At 52.1% G+C, this 20,087-nt stretch overlaps 1 protein-coding gene across 2 annotated transcripts; it reads right to left on the bottom strand.

The window, feature by feature from the left end:
• Positions 1-3,589: 3,589 nt before the first annotated feature.
• CDSN (corneodesmosin) lies at positions 3,590-7,537 on the bottom strand. Of its 2 annotated transcripts, XM_065911908.1 has the most exons (3): positions 7,421-7,537; positions 5,031-5,423; positions 3,590-4,868 (listed from the first exon to the last, which is right to left on the bottom strand). In XM_065911908.1, the coding sequence occupies exons 1-3, from the start codon at positions 7,515-7,517 to the stop codon at positions 3,712-3,714; spliced, it is 1,647 nt and encodes a 548-aa protein (XP_065767980.1). In that variant the 5' UTR covers positions 7,518-7,537; the 3' UTR covers positions 3,590-3,711. The 2 variants fall into 2 exon arrangements, with proteins under 2 accessions (XP_065767980.1, XP_065767979.1); XM_065911907.1 differs by having other exon boundaries at positions 3,590-5,423.
• Between the last annotated feature and the right edge of the window lie 12,550 nt (positions 7,538-20,087).

Raw genomic sequence — 20,087 nt, 5'->3', positions numbered from 1 at the left:
CGGGTTGCCAGCCCTATTCTTCTTCCTGGTTCCCTACGCCAAGCACATGAGGACCTTCACCCTTGGGGTCTCTCTCCATCTCTTCACTTCTCAGCAATAGAAACACTTGGTTCTCTTTCTGTTTGGGATCCAGATTATCCCTTCCAGCACCCCTTTCTCATGTACCTCCAAAGCTCCATCATCATGGCCTCGAACTGCAGGAGCTTCTGCGTGGCCCCCATCTGAGGGGCTGCTCCTAGATGAGACCCTGTGTCTTGGGAAATAGACCTGGTTCCCATCCTTAAAAGATGATGGTATATTGGTTTCCTATGGCTGCTATAACAAGTAACCACAAACTGAATGTCTTACAATACAAATATACTATCTTAAATTGTGAAGATCAGAAGTCTAGGTAGAGCCTTTCTGGAGGGCCCCAGGGGAGAATCCATTTCCCTGCATCTTCCAGCTCCTAGAGGCCACCCGGGCTCCTTGGCTCATGGTCCACTTCCTCCGTGTTCAAAGCCATAAGTAGTAGGATCTTCTCATACTGTGTCAGTCTGACCTCCTCTTCTTCCCTCTTTAAAAATCCTTATGATTACATCGGGCCCACCCAAGTAATCCCAGATAATCTTCCTATTTTAAGGTCATCTGACTAACAACCTTAATTCCACCTGCAAACAAGTTCCCTTTGCTATGTAACCTCACATACTCTAGTTTTCAGGCATCAGGACATGGACATCTTAGCTGATGGGGAGGGCACCATTCTGCCTACCTCAGATGGTCAAATATGTCCACAGAGTACAAGAGATACAGTGAGAAAGAGACAGAGAGAGAACAGATATTTTCAGCTAAGTAGAAGGAGGGCATTGATATGCACTTGTTAAGTAGCCAGGAGTTGATCATTGTTAAGGCTGAGTGATGAGAACATAGGGGTTCATTAACTATTTTGTCTACTCTTAAATCTGCTTGATATTTTTGCAATAAAAAGTATCTAAATGCCTTTATTACTCTATTGCTTGCTTCCAGGACACACCCAGACTAAGCTTCCCTTGTTGCAGGAAGTCTAAATATTAGCTGCTAGATTTTACCATTTCATCCTCATCCCCAGGCCCTGCTGGCTGACTCCTGGAAGACCTTCTTTCCAGATCTGGCCAGTGGACAGCATTGGAAGTCAACTATTTGTGGTTGTTGTTTAGTTGCTAATAGTGTCTGACTCTGTGATCCCATGGACTGTAGCCCACCAGGCTCCTCTGTCCATGGGATTTCCCAGGCAAGAATACTGGAATGGGTTGTCACTTCCTTCTCCAGGGTATCTTCCTGATATTTCAGGCATTAAACTTGAGGTTCCTGCATTTTCAAAAGGATTCTTTACCACTGAGCCACCAGGGAAACCCAAAATCTGAATAGCCTAATGTAAATATTAATAATGCTTAATTTTTTTAAACTAGGAACTATATTCCAATAAAAATTAAAAAAAAAAAAAAAGATGCAGATCTGGCCAGTGGGTACAGGACAGCAGCCTTTTGGGATGACATCCGTCAGTTTTACAAAACTTTTTGACCTGGGATATGCCAGAAACTAGAGGAATGTCCAGGTCAAAGGCTGCAGCCCTCCCACAGTGGTGGTCCACAGAGCCTGTGAGGGTCTTGACTCCTGTCATTGGCTGCAGTCCAGGTAATAGTAACCAAGGGCAAGTCCACAGTGATAACACAAGACAGGACTGTTCTGGAACCCTCCTCTGTCTTCAGTCAACCCTGCAGGTTGGCTCACTGTCCCAGGTCACTTCTGATCAATACAACATATTTCTGCTGGTTCAGGAATCTCAACAACAGTCCAAAATTTGGGGCTAGCTAACACCAACCCCGGCTCAATGGACATGAGTTTGAGTATCCTCCAGGAGTTGGTGATGGACAGGGAGGCCTGGTGTGCTGCAGTCCATGGGGTCGCAAAGAGTCGGACATGACTGAGCGACTGAACTGAACTGAATACCATCTCCACAGGAGAGAATGAAGTGGCTCCTAGGGCAAGGGTCAGTTCCTTTGCAGCCAAGCAGAGGCTCTGGGACGTGCCCTGTGCTTTGGGGTGAGGCCCTTCCTGTAGGGATAAGCACAGTTCACCGTCCCCTCCTTGGGGTGTGAGAGCTGCCTTGGCCTTGGCATCTCCCCCGCTGTCTCCAGGACATAGTCACGTGGCCCTCGGTACGTTCTCTACAATCCTGGTCTTCTCTGGGGGAGGCCAGCCCCCCTTTCCACTGTAGCGCTCCCCTCTCACCTCTCCAGCTCTCACTCTAGACCCACAGCAGAGGCAGCAGGAGAGTGAAGGCGGAAAGGACACTGCTGGCTGTGTTCTACCACGGCTGGGGCATGTCAGTGTAGGCCAGTGAGTCACCCGACTGGGCTGCACACCCGTCGTGCTCTCGTCCTCTCTGTCTTTTACTCTCTCCACCCACAGCTCCCAAAACAACACCCTCCTGGGCTCCTACTCAGGCCCCAGGAATCTGGTCTGGGCTGTTGTGTTCCAGCCTTCCCAAGGCTCCAGGTGTCCCAGAAACCTAGGAAATCAATGCTCAGGACACCCAGAGAGGATGGTGTCTGAAAGATGAGGCCAACTAAAGGTAGAGGAGAAGGAGCGGGTGTGGGGCGGGGAGGAAATCATTAGGGCTCTTCCTAAGGAGAGGGGAGGACCCCTGGGTGAATGGGCGGTGGAAAGAATGGATTTCCTGGGGAGTGAAAGAGAAGAGACATGGGAGGAAGGATCTGGGAGACCAAGGTTGCTTGGCCTCCTGCTTTCAGTTCAACAAATATTTATTGTTTTCCTCCTTTGTGGGAGGAGATATAAGATTTAAGAAATACCGGGGCCAATTTACAAACAAAAGTGGGGGACACAGGACCTTTAGAGGTATAGGAGATCATCACCCAGTTCCTAAGAGGGGACCCTGGACACCAAGAAGGCAAAGAGTCTAATCTAGTTCTCACAGTTTATTGAAACATCTGTGCCAGATCCAGTGAGAGCAGGGAGGCTGTCCCAGTCTCCACAGAGAGCCTCGTATCTCCCCCGACAAAGGGCACGAAGCATCTGAGTGCTGAGGGAAGTGGCAACCAGGAAGAGGGGAGGGAGATGAAGACTGAGAGACAAGGAGGAGTGTTTGGGAACTCACAAAGGGCGTGGTGAGCTCTATAATGGAGGGTGGGAGTGGAACCGGGAGTGTGAGAACCCAATAGCATATGTCGCTGGTTGACCAGATGGTGGAATGAGATCAGTGAAAAATGGTCATTGTTTTCAAATAATCGTTTGGTTTGTGCTTTATGTGGCAAAGCAGGGATGAGGGTGGGGAGGGGATGACTTGTCCAGGCATCAGTTACTCTAGGAGATTTCAGGGGGTTCCCAGTTAAGAATCTGAATGAGTAGGGTTAGCCAGTAGACTATACCATCTCAAAGAAATGGCAGAGGAAATTCTGGGGAGTGGGAATCTGGTGGGGGTGGGGGGCCTTGCAGTAGAAGAGGAGATTTGGATTTGGAGCCTACAGTTTGGGGAGGTAAAAAAAGAAGCGATAGGGAGAGTCCGCCACACTGGGGCGATGTGGGAAGTAGGGGCAGCTCTCTTGGGAGGGAGGAGGGAAATTGAGCTACCCCATGCCTGGACTACCCCTGAACTTCTCCCACTTGGGAGATGGAGTGTGGGGAGTGGGGGTGTGGGTGTATGCTTGCACACACGTGGAGGCAAAATCTGCTTTATGAACTGTTAGGCAGATCTCCCTGGGGTAGGAAAACTTCAGGGTCAGCTAGCTGGGGCCCCAGAGGCTTCACCTGCGCTAGGATGTCCCGGATGGAGCGACAAGGGTTCTTTCCAGAGTTGCCAGGACCACAGGGCTTGGCACCAGCTGAGGGGTCAGGTTGGGGAGAGCCATTTGGACCTCCACTCAGGGTCGAGGAGGAGACAGAAATGCAAGGGTGACCAGGAGCGCTGGACTTGCTGCCACAGGGCTGAAGGATGATTTTGCCACCAGATAGGGAGCTAGAGCTGCCGCCGAGGGAGCCAGTGCCTGGTGGGGAGCAGGGCCCCTGAGAAACACCACCACAGGGATGGAAGGATGAACCAGAACTGCTGGAAACGCTGGAACTGCTGGAGACTCCAGAGCTGGAGAGGGAGCAGGGCCCCTTAGAGCCCAGGGAGCCAACCACACAGGGCTGGACCCCACCAGAGCCCACTGGCTGGAACACCGAAGTCGAGGAAGCTCCAGACTGGTAGATATTGGAGCTAGAAGAGCTGCGGCTGGGAATGATGGGGTTGCCAGAGAAGTACTTGCCCTCAGAGACGGGGGGCCCCGCAGCAAAGGAAGGCACTCCTGGGGAGCCTTTGATGGGGCCGTCTTTGGTGAAGTAGCCCACTGGGTAGATTTTGCCCCCACTGTAGGTCATGCCTGGGACCAGATAACTGTTGGAGGAGCCACCCACCACCTCGTAGCTGCCATATTGGTCCACAGAGGTGATGGGGGGGCAGGGCTTGCCTGGAGGGCCTCCGTTGAGGCAGGGGACCCTCTGACCCACTCCGGGGCCACTGGGACCACCGGGACCACCAGAGCCATGCTGCTCCACCACCACCACTACTGGCCTTTGACCCCCGGACACGGAGTGGGAGCTGGAGATGTAGGAGCCAGAGTGTGAGACGATGGGCCCCCCGCTGCAGGGAGAGTCAGGGATGTTGGGACCACAGGGCTGCAGCTTGGAGTTGATCTTCTGGCCTCCGCTGCTGGACAGCCAGGAGGTTTGGGAACTAGAAGAGCTCAAGCCTCCTCCTGACTGGGAGTTGATGCTTCCTGACTGGAGGGAGCTCGATGCACCTTGTAGAGTAGAGCCTGATCCAGAGGAGTAGCTTATCTGGGAATACCCTGTCCCTGGCTTAAATAACGAAGATCCAGAAGAACCACCATGGGCAGCAATGGATCCGGTGGAGCCACTGCTGGAGACACCACTGGAGCTGCCACTGGAACCACCACTGGGGCGACCGCTGGGGCCACTGGAAACACCACTGGGGCGACCACTCAGGCCACTGGAAACACCACTGGAACTGCTGGAACTGCCACTGGAGCCACTGGAACTGCCACTGGATCCACTGGAGCTGCCACTGGAACCACCACTGGGGCGACCGCTGGGGCCACTGTAAACAACACTGGATCCACTGGAACCACCACTGGGGCCACCACTCAGGCCACTGGAACCACCACTGGGGCGACCACTCAGGCCACTGGAACCACCACTGGAGCTGCTGGAACTGCCACTGGAGCCACTGGAGCTGCCACTGGATCCACTGGAGCTGCCACTGGAGCCACCACTGGAACTGCTGGAGCCCCCCTTCCCCAGGAGACAGGGGTCATTGGGGGAGGTGATACGTGTGGGGTCCTTGCAGGGGTCTAAGAAGGTCCCGATGCTCTTGGCCAAGGTCCCTGGTGAGGAAAGCAGTGGTTAGTAAGGGCCAGAGAGGCTGGGCTTTCTCCCTCCCCTCCCAGGCCCACCTCAGATTTCTGACACTCTGATCTCTCACTGAGAGGAGCCCAGGGAGAGAGTCTGGGGTGGGAAAGGCGGGAAGAAGTGGCTTTCACAGCTGAAGAAAAACGAGATGGCAGCTTATTCTGGGAGAAGAGGCAGGAGGGAAGCCGGAGATCGACCAGAGAAAAAGAATATGAGACTCCAAAGCAGGAGGCCTCAGAGGAAGATGAGAGGGAATGAAGAAGCGGCAGGAATGAATAGGTCTAAAAAACAGAACAGCAAAGAGACAGAGAGTGGGGGAGACCTCAGGACCAAATAGAAGGAGGAGAAGAAAGGAAGACGGAGGACTGAGAAGCGAGGGGAAATAGCCAAAGGGACGCTGAGGAACAGGGGAAACGGGGGAAAGGAAGCAGGGAAACGGAAAGGAAACAAGAAAACAGGGAAAAGAGAAACAGGAGACAGGGACAGCAGTAAAGGACAGGACACGTGAGGACCATGATTCGGTCACCCGCTTCCCTCAAAAGGCCAGGCTCGGGTACAGGATAGAAATCCTGCTTCCCATCTCAGCATGCCATGCCAGGAAGCCTGGGCGGGGGCCAGGACACGGGGGCATGCACTGTTGCTTCGGAATCTGCTGGTACCCGTGTAGCGATGGGACACGGCACCCCAAGCCAAGCCCAGGGACATGGGAACGAAACCCTCCCCAGACCTCTGACCTTCATCAGTACTGCAGGCCTGCCTGCCCCCAGGCCCACATCTGACTGCTCCTGCATTTATGTCTTTCCTGAACTGACCCTTTGGTCCTCACCCCGGCACACCCTCCCCCCATCCTTCCTCTGCTCCCCTCCTCGAACCCCTCCGGTCCCAAGAGCCACATGCTTCAGTTTATACATTTGGAGAGGCCAGATCTGCCCTGCCTTCCTCACAGCGTTTCTGTGACCATGGATGTGATCATCTATTAGAAGCTGCCTTACAAAAACAGACAGCATTATCCATGATTTATTACTCCTCCTTCAACCCCCACCAAAAACCAGGTCTCCACAATCCGTGCAGTCTCCATTCTCTCCTCAAAAAGAAATTCAACACATCCACCTTCACACCAACCCCCAGCTCTGCTCGCAGCCCCCTCCACTCCACTGCTCCGATCAGCCAGCACCCCACTATCCTCCTCTGCTCCCCCATGCCACGTAGCTGTGGTCATCCAACACAGGCCCCAGAATCACCCAGCCTGGGGTTTGGAGCCTGGCTTAACTGTTTTCTAACTTGTGATCTTGAGCCAGTTTCCTCAGCTCTCCAACCTCTGTGTCCTCCTTTGCAGAGTGGGAATTAACAAATCTCTCACACCGTTCTTCTACTGATTATAAAAGCTAATGTATTTCTATTGATTAAAAAAGCTAATGTACTTAAAGTGCTAGTACATGCAACTTCCCTCGCCGTCCAGTGGTTAAGACTGCTGTGCTCCCAATGCAGGGGGCACAGGTTTGATCCCTGGTCGGGGAATTAGGATCCCACAGGCCTCGCAGCATGGTTAAAAAACTAAAAATAAATATAGTACTAATAGTGTCTGGCATATAAAAGGGCCTCTATAAATGGTAGCAATTATTATGACTACTAAATATCCAATCTTCATCTTCTAGCACACTAATAATAATATAATTACAACAACATCCATCAACATATAACCATCTAGAATTTCCACAGCAGTGTCACATGCATTACTTAATTAGAGGCTCATAGAGAAACTAGAGCGAGGTGTTAACATTAAGCTCATTTTAAGGAGCAGCCTCTAGACTCAAGCATCAGGTTCCAGAGCCTCAGCCCTCCCCCAACCCCCCGTCTCTGGGTCCTCTCCTGGACTCTCACCCCGCAGGGCTCCCTCCAGTCTTCTCTGACCGGTTGTCTGAATCTCCCTCCTCTCCCCACTCTCCCCGCTCCCAGGGCCCCAACCTCCTACCTTGCAGGAGGAGACCAGCCAGCAGCAGAGCCAGCACCCCTCGCCCTCCCACACACCCTATCTGGGATGCTCGTGAAGAGCCCATCTTGGACTGCATGGCCTCCTGACTGACGGCAGCTCCTGGACACCCGGGGCCTTTATGCCAGGGCAGGACATTCTCGGGGCAGGAGTCACTGTGGGGAGGAGAGGAGGGGCGGAGGGGTAGGCGCCTGGGGGAAGTTGGTGTGGCCGGGAGGAGCTGAAGCAATCAGATTGAGCATCTGCCTACTCAGCAGCAGGGCCGGCTGCAGTGTGTGGCGGTATGCCCTGGCCGAGGGGCCAGTTGGCCGGCCAGCTCCGGCTCCTCGTTGCCTAACCCGGAACCAGGCGCTCTGCCCCAGCGGCCGCCCACTCCGGGGCGGCCACTCTCACCACGGGGCCCAGTCACCTGGCTCCCTCACTCTCCTGCCTTCCCCAGTATTGGCGTGTCTGACACCCCATCCTCTCTCCGTGCACAGATGCAGAGCTTTCAAATTTCAGCTTGCCCTCAGGTACCGGCTGCAGCCCCCACCCCGCCTGGGATCCCACCCACAGCTCCTGGATTCATTCCTTTCCTGGGGACCCATCACTCAGCTTCCCCTCTCCTCCTCCCTCCCCACCTCCTACTGTCACAGCCTCGGTCCCTGTGTCACAGCCTGCCACACTCCTATTCTGTGTTCCATCAGTGAGTGGGCCTTTGGAGTCTGCACCCCAAAATCAGCCCCCTGACCTCTCCCTTCCGGGGGGCTCCAAGGACAGCATGCGGGTGCTGGGCTCCAGGGCCTCAGCCTGAGGACAGGCCTGGGCTGGGGACCCCTGTCATAGCTGGGCCTCGGTTACTCACAGGCCACTCACAGCCCCTCCTCCAGGGGTGACCCTGACTCCAGTGGGTGAGCAAGAGGCTAATAAGACTAATTGGGAAGGTGGTGGCCCTGCCGCCCATTAACTGGCTGCCTGGCCTGAATGAGCGAACAGGAAGCAGCTGGCTCGGCCTGGGTAGGATCCTGGGTAGGACAAAGGAGGGTCAGCGGACTCCGGGGTCCCTGAGGATGAAGGGCAGGCCTGGAGGAGCAGAGCTCCAAGGTCTGCTAAGGGGGGGTGGTCCCTCTCCCCTGTATTCCGCACCCTCTGCCTTTAACCCTGGCCCCACCCCAGCCAATTAATTGCTCACTGATACTGCCCACAGTATCAGTATCGGAGGGAGGGATCTGGGAGTCGGGTCAGGTTCTCTGCCTCCTTCCCAAGCCCACCCAGGCCTCTCCCTGCCCCCTCGCCCGGACTCCCAGTCCCATAATACCCGGTCTCCTCGCAGAGGCAGCCCTTCCCCCAGAGCCCCAGGCCCCTCTGTCCTTTTCTCTATCTCCTGCCCTGGTCCTGACCCAGCCCGGCACTGTCTACAGAATCTTCTGCAACCATGGAATTGTTCTGACTCTGTGCTGTCCAAAATGGTAGCCACTCACCACGTTGCGGCCACTGAGCATGTGAAATGGGGCTACTATGACTGGAGGGACCGAATCTTTTGTTTTCAAGATTTATTCACTGATGGCTACACTGAGTCTTTGCTGCTGTGTGCGGGCTTTCTCTAACTGCAGTGCATGGGCTTCTCATTGCACTGGTTTCTCTTGTTGTGGAGCATGGGTTCCAGGCACGCAGGCTTCAGTAGTTGCGGCACATGGACTCAGTAGTTGCGGCTCCCGGGCTCTAGGGCACATGGGCTTAGTTGCTCTGCCGCACGTGGGATCTTCCCTGCCCAGGAATGGAACCTGCATCTTCTGCATTGGCAGATGGTTCCTTACCACGAAGCCACCAGGGTGGCCCTGAATTTTTCATTTAAATTTAAATGTAAACAGCTGCATGTGCCTAGTGGCTACAGTCGGTTGAATCTAGCCCTTGAGTGTCCGCTAGTACCCAAAATGAGAGTGGAAAAGAGAGGAGGCTATGGGGTTAGCCAGACAGCAGTCCCTGAAAAGGGTTGATGCAGTGGGGAGGGAAAAAAACCCCACTGGTTCAGAATCAGGATGACCTGGGTTCAAGTCCCAGCTAACCTCCCAGCTTTGGGTAACTCACCCAAACTCTCTGAACTTCAATATGCCCACCTGCAAAATGGGAGTATTTTAAATGATGCCTGTGTCCTGTCTATGTCCTCCACCGGGGGAAGGCGACTAGGCTGGGCTCACCCACAGCCCCAGGCCCTCTCCAGTCCAGCTGACCTCGAGGAGGCTCCTCTCCGCCCCCTTCCCCTCCTACAGGGCAGCAGACATTGCACACAGGGGTGCTATTTAAAATGCTGCTCCTTCCTAGACTCTCAGGCCCCACTGGCTCCAGTTCCAGTGGGCAAGGAGGGAGGGGGCCCTGGGAGCAGAGAGGGGAGTGGCCGAGAGGAGAGGAGCCTCGTGGGAGGCGAGAAGAGGAGGAACAGCGAGCTCTGTGGGTTATTCTTTCCCAGCGCAAACAGAGGTGGTGATGTTTGTCCTGTTTTTCCCTCCCATCCCTCCTGACCTTGGCGGGGCTGGGGCTGAAGGAGGCACAGTCTCTCTGGGCCTCTCGCCAGATCTCCAGCCACCCACACGACACAGTGGTGTGGCCACATTCCTCTTCCCGACTGCTGTCCTCCTGTCCACCCTCCCACCCCATCGCGCACCCATGTCTGCCCCATCCCTCCACCGCCTGCCACACGTGGGCCCTCTGAGCCCCTTGTTTCTTTCTGAAATCAGCCCTGATGTGGTTTAGTCTGCTATGTCCCCGGATCTCCCCATTAACCCCTCTCTCAGCTCAGGCAGCAAAAATCTGAAGCTGATGGCACCCAGGAGGGCAGGGAAGGGCACTGACTCGGGGACTGCCCAAGTCAGGGCCACCTCAGGACACTGACCGGTGAGACGAGGCCCACGTGGCATAGGTGGCTCCGCTGTGTTCTCCAGCCGCTGAGTCTACCCCTCACCTGCCAGCAAGCGCCCTGCCCGTGGAAGGAGGGAGTGAGAGAGTGTGGGAGGCAGGGGACAGGCCCCCACCAGACAAAGTCAAGCTTAAAGCACGTGTCGCCCATAGGGTCCCTGCCCCGTGTCTGAAGAAGGCAGGTTGCGTCCCCTCCAAGCCTCCCCGGGGCTGTCGAGTTCTGCATGGGGTGCAGGTTCAGTGTCCACCGTCCTAAACTGCAAGGCGGGTGGGGGATGATGACCCGTCCTTGCCCTTGAGGAGCTGCGTTCCAGCTGCGAACTCACAGCCTAGGAGGAAGGCCGGCCTTGGCTTCGAGGAGGCGGCAGGACTTTCCCTGGCCCTTGAGGAATGATGAGAAGAGAGGGAGCAGGTGGCTCAGACTCAGGGCCCTGGCGGTGCTGAAAGAATATTTAGAAGGTGCGCTGGCTTGGGTTGGTGTGGGAAGCGTAGACACAGAAGAATAGCAGGCTGGAGGAATGTACCTGCAGGGCGGTGACCATAACCAGGTTAGAGGAGGGCGCGAGAACTGAGGGGCCTGAGTGGGAACAGCCTGGGGAGAGGAGGTTTAGAGTAGAGAACCACGGTCTCCTGATTGCCGACTGTGGGCCAGACTTGGTCCCACATAGCCAACACCTGCTCTGGTGTTTAATCCTCACAACAGCCCTGTGGATGAGTGTTTTTTCTCCCCCATTTCACAGATGACAAAACTGAGTTTAAATTATTTGCCCAAACCAGCTGATAATAAGCAAAAGAGTTTGGAAAGGACTCAAACCCAGTCTACTCAGGTCTCATTTCTTCATGCAGCTGGTCCTGTGCCATAAATTAATGGCAGTGGTCCATGGACAGGCTCCAGCGGATCCTTAAACACTGTAAGAAGATGTGCAAATTCCTCTGTCATCGAAGTCTCAGAAGTTAAATCCTGAGTGAGGAAGTCCCTCCCACTCAACCTTTTCTTCTCTGCATTTCACCTATGGGCCTGAAAGTCACGACAGCAGTTCTAGAATGAGTGTTCCATGCAGCAGTCCTCAGTAGAGCTAAGGCTTACGTTTGAGGGGGAAAAGGAGTGAGAAAAAAAAAAAAATAGGGGACTTTCCTGGTGGCTCTTTGGCTAAGACTCTGTGCTGCCGATGTAGGAGGCCCAGGTTCGATCCCTGGTCAGGGAACTAAATCCCACATGCCCCAACTAAGAAGCTTGAGTGCCACAACAAAGATCAAATAAATAAGCATATATATTTTTAGATAGGAAGAGAAAAAGCCTGAAAGAGGAGGCTATTCTGTGTCGGGGAGAGGTGGAGAGGCCAGCGGGGCCACTCTGGGCTCCAGGGCCTGTGGGCTCTCCCCTCCTTTAGATCTAAAACCATGTTCCTCCCCTGCTCTGCGCTTCTCCAGCACACTTCCTCCACCTGTGGAGGACTGGAACTTGGCTCTGGCACACAGCCACTCAGCCGTGCTCTCTCGTGGCCCGTCTGTCCCGCCCTCATTCCTCGTGAGTGACTGGCCCCCTTGAGCCTCTCTTCTCTCCCCTGGATGAGCTTTTTCTTCTGTGGGACGCAGCACACTTCCATTAACAGAGAGCAGACTTCACGTGGCCCTGAGGAGGAAGTCCTGGGATTTCCCCCTGAACAAGGATTCATCTGATGCTGGGGTGGTTCTGTGTCAGAAAATCCCTTATGTGACTCAGGGGAGCGCACCCCGACGTAATGTGAGAATCACTGCTCTGGAGAGTGATCTTCAAAATACATCCCATGGGGGAATTCCTCAGTGGTCCAGGGGCTAAGACTGCTTGCTCCCAATGCAGGGGGACCAGGTTCTATCCCTGGTCAGGGAACTAGATCCCACATGTGGTAACTAAAAGTACACATGCCACAACTAAGATCAGATGCAGCCAAATAAATAAATATTATATACATATATATATATATATATATATATATATATATATATATATTCCACGGTGTGGTCCCTACTCAGCCACACCCTCCCTTCTTCTCCCCTCGGCAACCTGGTCCATCACTCTCTCCATTAAGACTGGTCCCCTGGAACTTGGCCCGGTCAGCACGTCAGCATCCCCGTTTGCTCTTCTTGGCCCTGTCCTCACCATCCTGGCTGCTCCGCTGACACACTTCAAGAGACGCAGGTACCAGAGCAGGGACAGGGAGTGAGGGCTGGGGTCAGGGCCAGGACTTCAGCCAGTGAATCCCGCAGAGGAAGAACTTGGCAGGTGGGCGCTCTGCCCACCAGGCTATCTGTCCCCCCAGCCCCATTCTTTCCCCTTCCTCCTCCTGCCCTCCTGCACGAATCAGGGAGTCAGCTGAGTGATGGTCATGCCCCTTGAGTCCGAGACTTCACAGCTCTGTTTAAGCCACATCTGATTTGGCCACTGGCCTTCCTGTCTTGTGAGGAGGTGAGTGTGGAGGCTGTGATTAGCTCTCGGAGTAACAACAATATTTTTCCTCTTCTCTGTTCTGTGGAGCAAGCGCTAGGGAAACCAAGGCTCATCGTCCACTCATTACGCTCAGCTATTAAATAGTCATTCTTTCCACTGTTGCCATTCATGCATTTTATTGTTATTGGTCACCCAGAATTACAGACCCAGCTCCCTCCAGATCCAGCAGGAGACGGTGAGAGAGGGGACCTCGGAGCAACCTGAATGTGTATTCGGGTGAGGCTGAAGGATTGTGTCAGAGAGACATGTAGGCAGGGTGTGGCCCTTGGAGTTTCCGGGGTGGGATCTTCAGGGGTCAGTCTTCCCTCCTTCTTCCCGCCTGTCTCGGTCTCTCACGCTGAGAGCTCTTTGCGGGCAGGGAGCATCTCTTACCCCCCAGTGTGTCTCTGGAGCCTGAAGAACTACCCACACACGCAGGTTAGCACAGCAGGAAACACAGAATCCCATTGGAGAGGCTGGCATCCCATGTCCAGCTCTGCTCTTGGGGCCCCAGGACTAGAACCAGACAAGGACACTGACTCCTCCCTGATGGGGTGTAACAATCTGCTCGTCACCAACATCTGCACATGCAGATTTATCTTAATTCTCTCAATGCTCCTAGGAGGTGGAGGTTATTGTTTATCCTTTGCTGCTGCAAACACAAGCTCAGGGTGTTAAGATGACGGTTACTACCAGAAGCTGGGGACTTTACCTGGAATCCTGATGCTGTAGCCAATACTTAGCACCAAGCTAGTATTTCCTCTTCTCCCCGGATATTTACATGACCTGGAAGTGTCTCTCATTTCATTCTGTCCTTTGCAGTCTGCCAACTCCTCAGAAGCCTTCTCTGATTTTTCTATTTAAAATTGTACTCCCCCATCCCCATGTCCTTCCTCTGTCTTCTTTTTCTCCATAGCTCTTCTCAGGACACGGATTTCCTATCACATACATCCTGTATGCATCTGCTCATTGTTCACTTCCCCCACTAGAAGGTAAGCCTCGTGAGGGCAGGACCCTCCTTTCTGACTCACCACTGTTTCCACGGCTCCAGAGCCCTGCCTGGCTAATGGAGGAAACTCAGTTCATAACGAAATAGATGCTGAAGGTGTGGACCCCTAGGGCAAGCATCCTGGCCTGAATTTTCCTGAGGGCCCCGGTGCCTGCCCCATTTCACCTCATGTACCTGACTCACCTTAAAGGACTCACCTTGGCGACTAAGAGGGCATTAGTGGGGCCTGACACAGGTGGGGGGAGTGGTTGATGTTCAAGTAGGAGCAAGTAGGACTCTGGAGGAAAACACCTTGGAGGAGCCTCTATGCTGCCCTCCAGTGGCAGATTGTGGAACACCACAAAGGAGGAGTTGAGGCTCTCAGCTTTGCGTGGAAATTTACAGATTACTAAAGAAATCCCCTAAAGTTGCATCCAAGTGCCACACAGAGATCAGACGGCAGAATAGGGACAACGAGTCAGATCACAACACGATGCTCTCACCACTACACTATCCTGTTTTACCTCCATCACAGGAGTTGAGGAGGGTATTCTCTCCATAAAAGAGAAGGGTATTAGCTGGATAAACCTTTGGAAGTGGATTTGGTTTAATTCAACAAGTTATTGCAAGGGAGACCTGGGTTCAATCCCTGAGTTGGGAAGATCCCCTGGAGAAGGAAATGACAACCCACTCCAGTACTCTTGCCTGGAAAATCCCATGGACACAGGAGCCTGATAGGCTACAGTTCGTGGGGTCGCAAAGAGTCAGACATGACTGAGTGCCCTCACTTTCTTTCTTTCTTTCTAACAAGTTATTTGAACCAGACACCTGGTGGGCATTTAATTAAAGACTAAAGGGATAAAATGTACAGCAAAAAGGCTTAGGAGGAAGAGGAATGTGCTTAGTTGTGTCCAACTCTTTGCGGCCCTGTGGAATGTAGCCCACCAGGCTCCTGTGTCCATGGGGATTCCCCAGGCAAGAATACTGGAGCTGGTTGCCATTTCCTCCTCCAGGGGATCTTCCCAACTCAGGGATAGAACCCACATCTTCTGTGTCTCCTGCATTGGCAGGTGGATTTTTTACACTGAGCTACCTAGAGAACTATACCAAAACAAGTCTTCAATCAAATGAGTGAAACATGAAATTGGCAGAGGAGTTAGGACTTCCCTTCTGGGCTTGTATCTTATTAATTTAACTTTTATCACATTTTATTGTCATGATTTACATCTTAGTTTCCTCTTGAGACACAAAGCTCCTTGAAGGCAGGGAGGACTGAAACTTCTTGGGATTGTCACCATCACCTAGCACCTCACACGGTTCATGCTCAATAAATAACCATTATATGACTCATGTGAAAAGACCCTGATGCTGGGAAAGATTGAGAGCAGGAGGAGAAGGGGTCGACAGAGGATGAGATGGTTGGATGGCATCACCGACTCAATGGACATGGGTTTTGGGTGGACTCCGGGAGTTGGTGATGGACAGGGAGGCCTGGCATGCTGTGGTTCATGGGGTCACAAAGAGTCAGACACGACTGAGCAACTGAACTGAACTTATATGGGCAAATGGATAAACAAATGAATGGTTTGGCATTTCCAGCCTAGAGATCTTCAAAGAAGAGCACACAGCCATTTCTCCTGTCTAGTCCAACGACATCATTTGTCTGCCCAAAGGCTGTGCCCAATGCTTTCTCAAGGTAACTCAACTTCTATAATTATATTATACCATGATACTAGTTCTAGTTTCTTTTCTCTCATTGGCTAAGCATTTACTGACTACCTACCATGTCCAAGGTACTGAGCCATTGTTCTCTGATTTTCTGATCCTATTCTATTATTTAGTTCTATGACTCCATGTTGACATAAGATGTAATAGTGTCCCCACTGCATTCACTCCTAGGTGAGGTCAGCCAAGGCAGGTGGGGAAGAATCAGCATTGTCTAATTTAAATGGATAAGCTGGCACAATGGGTTCCCCTGTGTTAATATTCCATACCATCCAGTCCCACTCAGGCCTCCTCCCAGCTAATAAACACAGCATTTTTAGGTGACAATATCTTCTGCCTAGTAACAGGAATTACAATCCCCAATTACTTCTTGCTTTCCCTTCATTCTCCCACTCATCCACCTATTGGGTCAAACTAGGAAAAGTTGGTTTGGAGCCTACATCCAGTGTTGACTTTAGCATGTGTGTTGTCTTAGAAGGTGAGCTACCTCTGTCAGTAGCAGTTTCCTCATCTGTGAAATGGGGCTAATAATTTGCTTTATTGAACACCTCATGGGCCAAGTACCAGGAGAAAAGTAAGGCATACAAAGACAGACCAGACACAATCCTTGCCCTCAAGAAGCTCACACTTAACAAGGTGAGAAAGACATGGAAACCAACTTGTGAAAACGATGTTAAGAGCCTGAGATCCTTTCCAGGGACTCGGTTTTTCCACTCACATGGTAAAGTGTCTGCCTCCAATGCAGGAGACCTGGGTTGGATCCCTGGGTTGGGAAGATCCCCTGGAGAAGGAAATGGCAACCCACTTCAGTACTCTTGCCTGGAAAATTCCATGGATGAAGGAGCCTGGCAGGCTACAGTCCATGAGGTCCTAAGGAGTCGGACACAACTGAGCAACTTCACTTTCACACTTTCTCTGTTTTAAGAATGTTTTTCTCTTTCCATTCCCAACGAACTTCACTACACTGGCTTGGGAAGTTGCTGAGAGTCAGTTTGAGGGGTTCAGACTTCCTTCTTCCCTTCCATTCCATACCTCCCTGCCACCCTACACCAGCCAGGTATGTGCACCTCCCTACAAAGAACAGAGTTCTGTCCGAGGAGAAAGGCTTTCAGATATGAGCTCCTGAGCCGGGCACCGAGACCTTCTCTAATTCCCCTCAACCTACCTGTCCCACAGCTTCGCCCTCTTCTCCAGGCTATAAACCCTTCACTCGGGCAGTTCCCTGGTTGCCTAGTGGTTAGGATTCTGCGCTTTCGCTGCCACGGCTGGGCTCAATTCCTGGTTGAGGAATTGAGATCCCATAAGCTGCATGGTGCAGCCAGCCAGGAAAAAAAAAAAATTACATATATATATGTACACACACACACACACACTCTCACCATTTTCATCTACTCTCCACTCACTAATGAATTCAGCCATTCATAAAACATGTATGTGATGATATAATTTTATGTGTCAGTTTGACTAGGCCAGGGGACTTCCTCGATGGTTCAGTGGCTGAGACTCTGCACTCCCAACGCAGGAGCTCCAGGTTCGATCTCTGGTCAGGGAACTGGGTCCCACATGGGGTGCAACTAAGACCTGGCAGCTAAATTAATATATTTGAAAAAAAATTTTTTTGACTGGGCTGAAGAATGCCCAGAGACCTGATGAAACCTTACAGTTCAGGTGCATCTGTGAGGGTGTTTCTGGAATACATTAGCATTTGAGTCAGTAGACTGAGTAAAGAAGACTGCCCTCATCAGGGTCAGTGGGCATCCATCTGAGAGCAGAGTAGAACAAAAAGGAGGAGGAAGGGCATCTCTGCTCTCTGAGCTGGACTCCCATCTTCTCCTCTCCTCAGGCATCTGGTTCTTGGTCTTTGGACTCAGACTGGGATTTACCCCCATCAACCCCTTGATTCTTGGGCCTCTGCACTCATACTGGGACTTAAAACCATTGGCTCCCTGGTTCTCAGGCCTTCGGACTGGGATTAAATTGCTGCACTGGTTCTCCTGGTTCTCCAGTTTGCAGACGGCAGATCACGGGCATTCTCAGCCTTCATAATCCGAAGAGACAATTCCTATAGTAAATATCCATGTTACAGGAGACCTGAGTTCAATCCCCCAGGAAAGATCCCTGTGTCAGGAAGATCCTCTGGAGAAGGAAATGGCAATCCACTCCAGTATTCTTGCCTGGAGAATTCCACAGACAGAGGAACCTGGCGGGCTACAGTCCATGGGGTCAAAAACAGTCGAACGCAGCTGAGCGACTTTCACTTAACATGTGTATTCTATTGGTTTTGTTTCTGTGGAGAACCCTAATACAACATATTAAGTGCTCATGCAGTCCCAGGGAGTTAGACAGATGACTAAAGAGATGGGATAATGTAGTTAAAATCAGGACAGACCTCAGTTCAGATCCCAGTTTTGCCATTTCTCCCAACCCCTACCACCGTGTGACCTTGCATGAGTCACTGTACTTCTCTGGGCCTTTGTTTCTCTCTTCTGAGAACTGGTGATAACAATAGGGTTATTGTGCAAATTAAGTGAGAACTTAATCTGTAGCCTCAGGCAACAGTGCCCCTACTGCACATGCAGTTAAAAAGTAGCTGCAAGGATTTGTAGCAAACCTTACTTAGTGTCTCAGGTAGGATGTCCCAGAAGCAAATCCTAAAATAAAAATCCAAGTAAAAGGGATTTATTGAACAGTTATGGGGACTTCCTGGCGGTCCAGTAGTTAAGACTCCCCGCTTTCACTGTAAGGGGCACAGGTTCGACTCTTTGCAACCCCATGGACTGCAGCATGCCAGGCCTCCCTGTCCATCACCAACTCCCGCAGCCTGCTCAAACTCACGCCCATCGAGTCGGTGATACCATCCAACCATCTCATCCTCTGTCGTCCCCTTCTCCTGCCTTCAATCTTTCCCAGCATCAGGGGCTTTTCCAAAGAGTCGGTTCTTCGCATCAGGTGGCCAGAGTATTGGAGTTTCAGCTTCAGCATCAGTCCTTCCAAAAAGTATTCAGGACTGATTTCCTTTAGGATGGACTGGTTGGATCCCCTTGCTAGGTTCCATCCTACGTGGGGAAAATAAGATCCCACAGGACTGGCTGCTCAGCCAAAAAAAAAAAGCAAAGTTATAAGGGTGGGGAGGCGAGAAAGGGAGTGGGAAAGTGGGACCAGGAAGGGAAGAAGCCAAGCAACTGCGTGGAACCAAGCGAAGTCTCACGGAGGGCAACCCGGGCTCCGAAGACTAGAGTACTGATACTCTTGTGTTTATCTGTCATCCATTAAGGGCTGCGGGGTGGGAGAGCGGAACGATGTCGGGGAGAAAGGTTTCCAGGCACAGGTGGGCTGCTGACAGTGACAACACGCTGGCAGTAGGCACCAAGATGGGCCGAGAAGAAATGCGCGGAACAGTCTCTGCCCAAGGGGGTCAGAGCCTGGGAGGGGAGGGGAGATGGCAATAAGCCCCGCCCCCTGAGATCGTCCCAGGCACACCTGCACCGCAGAACTTAGCTGGCCAGAGACGGGGCACGCTTGAGGGCGGGGAGCAGCGTGGGAGAGGCGTCGCGGAAGATAAACGCAACTGGGTGGGGAGAGGAGGATTAATCCAGGCAGCGGAAACAGCACGCACATGGGCGGAAAGCTCTGGGCGGCTCCAGGAGCGAGTGGGCGTGGGGCTGCGAGGCCCGAGCTTCCGCGCCTGCTCCTGCGAGGGCAACCCGCGCCCGCCCCTTCCTGGCGGGTCCTCCCTTCTGGCACCAGGCCTTCCTGCCGCGCCCGGCTCGGGGCCTCCTCCTGGAAGCCTCCGCTGACTACTCCAGCTCCTCCAGGGCGACTCTGTTCTGAACTCATGGCGTTTACTGCCAAGGCTTTTTACTGTGATGTTTTCTCATGTAATTATGAAGTTAGTGCACCCTTACAGTCCATGACATTGTTATTTAACTTTGCCTGTAGATTCTGTCTCCCTTGACCTAATTTTGGCTTCTTGAGAGTGGGAACTGTATATTTTTATTCGTTGTCTTACCCTGTGGCACCTAATATTGGAGGATATATTGAGGGTATGAGGTAATGATTGAATGAATGGGTTGAATCTAGTCTACTTTGAAGCTTATTAAATTACACACTCGCCTCTACTGTTCTTACCAGTTTTAAGATTATTTCCAAACTCTCAATTTAGATGGTCTTTTGTTGTTTATTTTTGTTTTTCAAACCAATCACAGGTTTTGATGGGAGTTATCACATAAGCAAACTGAGTCCTAAGGGGTGGATTTTAAAGTCAGGGAACCCTCATTTCTTTTAGCCCCTCTTCAATCCCACCCAGCCAGCCACTTGATTGACCCTAGGTCTTTGGGATCTCTAGGCCCCACCCCTTCCAGCTTTCCTGCTCAAATACACTCTGAAAGAATTTGGGGAAACTATGTACCTTTTACCCATTTTAAAGTCAACAACTAACATTTTTTATCTTAAGTTTAAATACTTGAAAGGGCACACTTTCTGGGGAATTGTAAATACTTATATATTTAGAAAGTCATATTACTCTTTTAAATTTAGTGGATGAAATGTGACACATAGCCCTTTCATGTTCATTAACA

This window comes from Muntiacus reevesi, chromosome 20, assembly GCF_963930625.1.
Source record: "Muntiacus reevesi chromosome 20, mMunRee1.1, whole genome shotgun sequence".
Lineage (NCBI taxonomy): Eukaryota > Metazoa > Chordata > Mammalia > Artiodactyla > Cervidae > Muntiacus > Muntiacus reevesi.
This window is presented reverse-complemented; position numbering and strand designations above follow the sequence as displayed.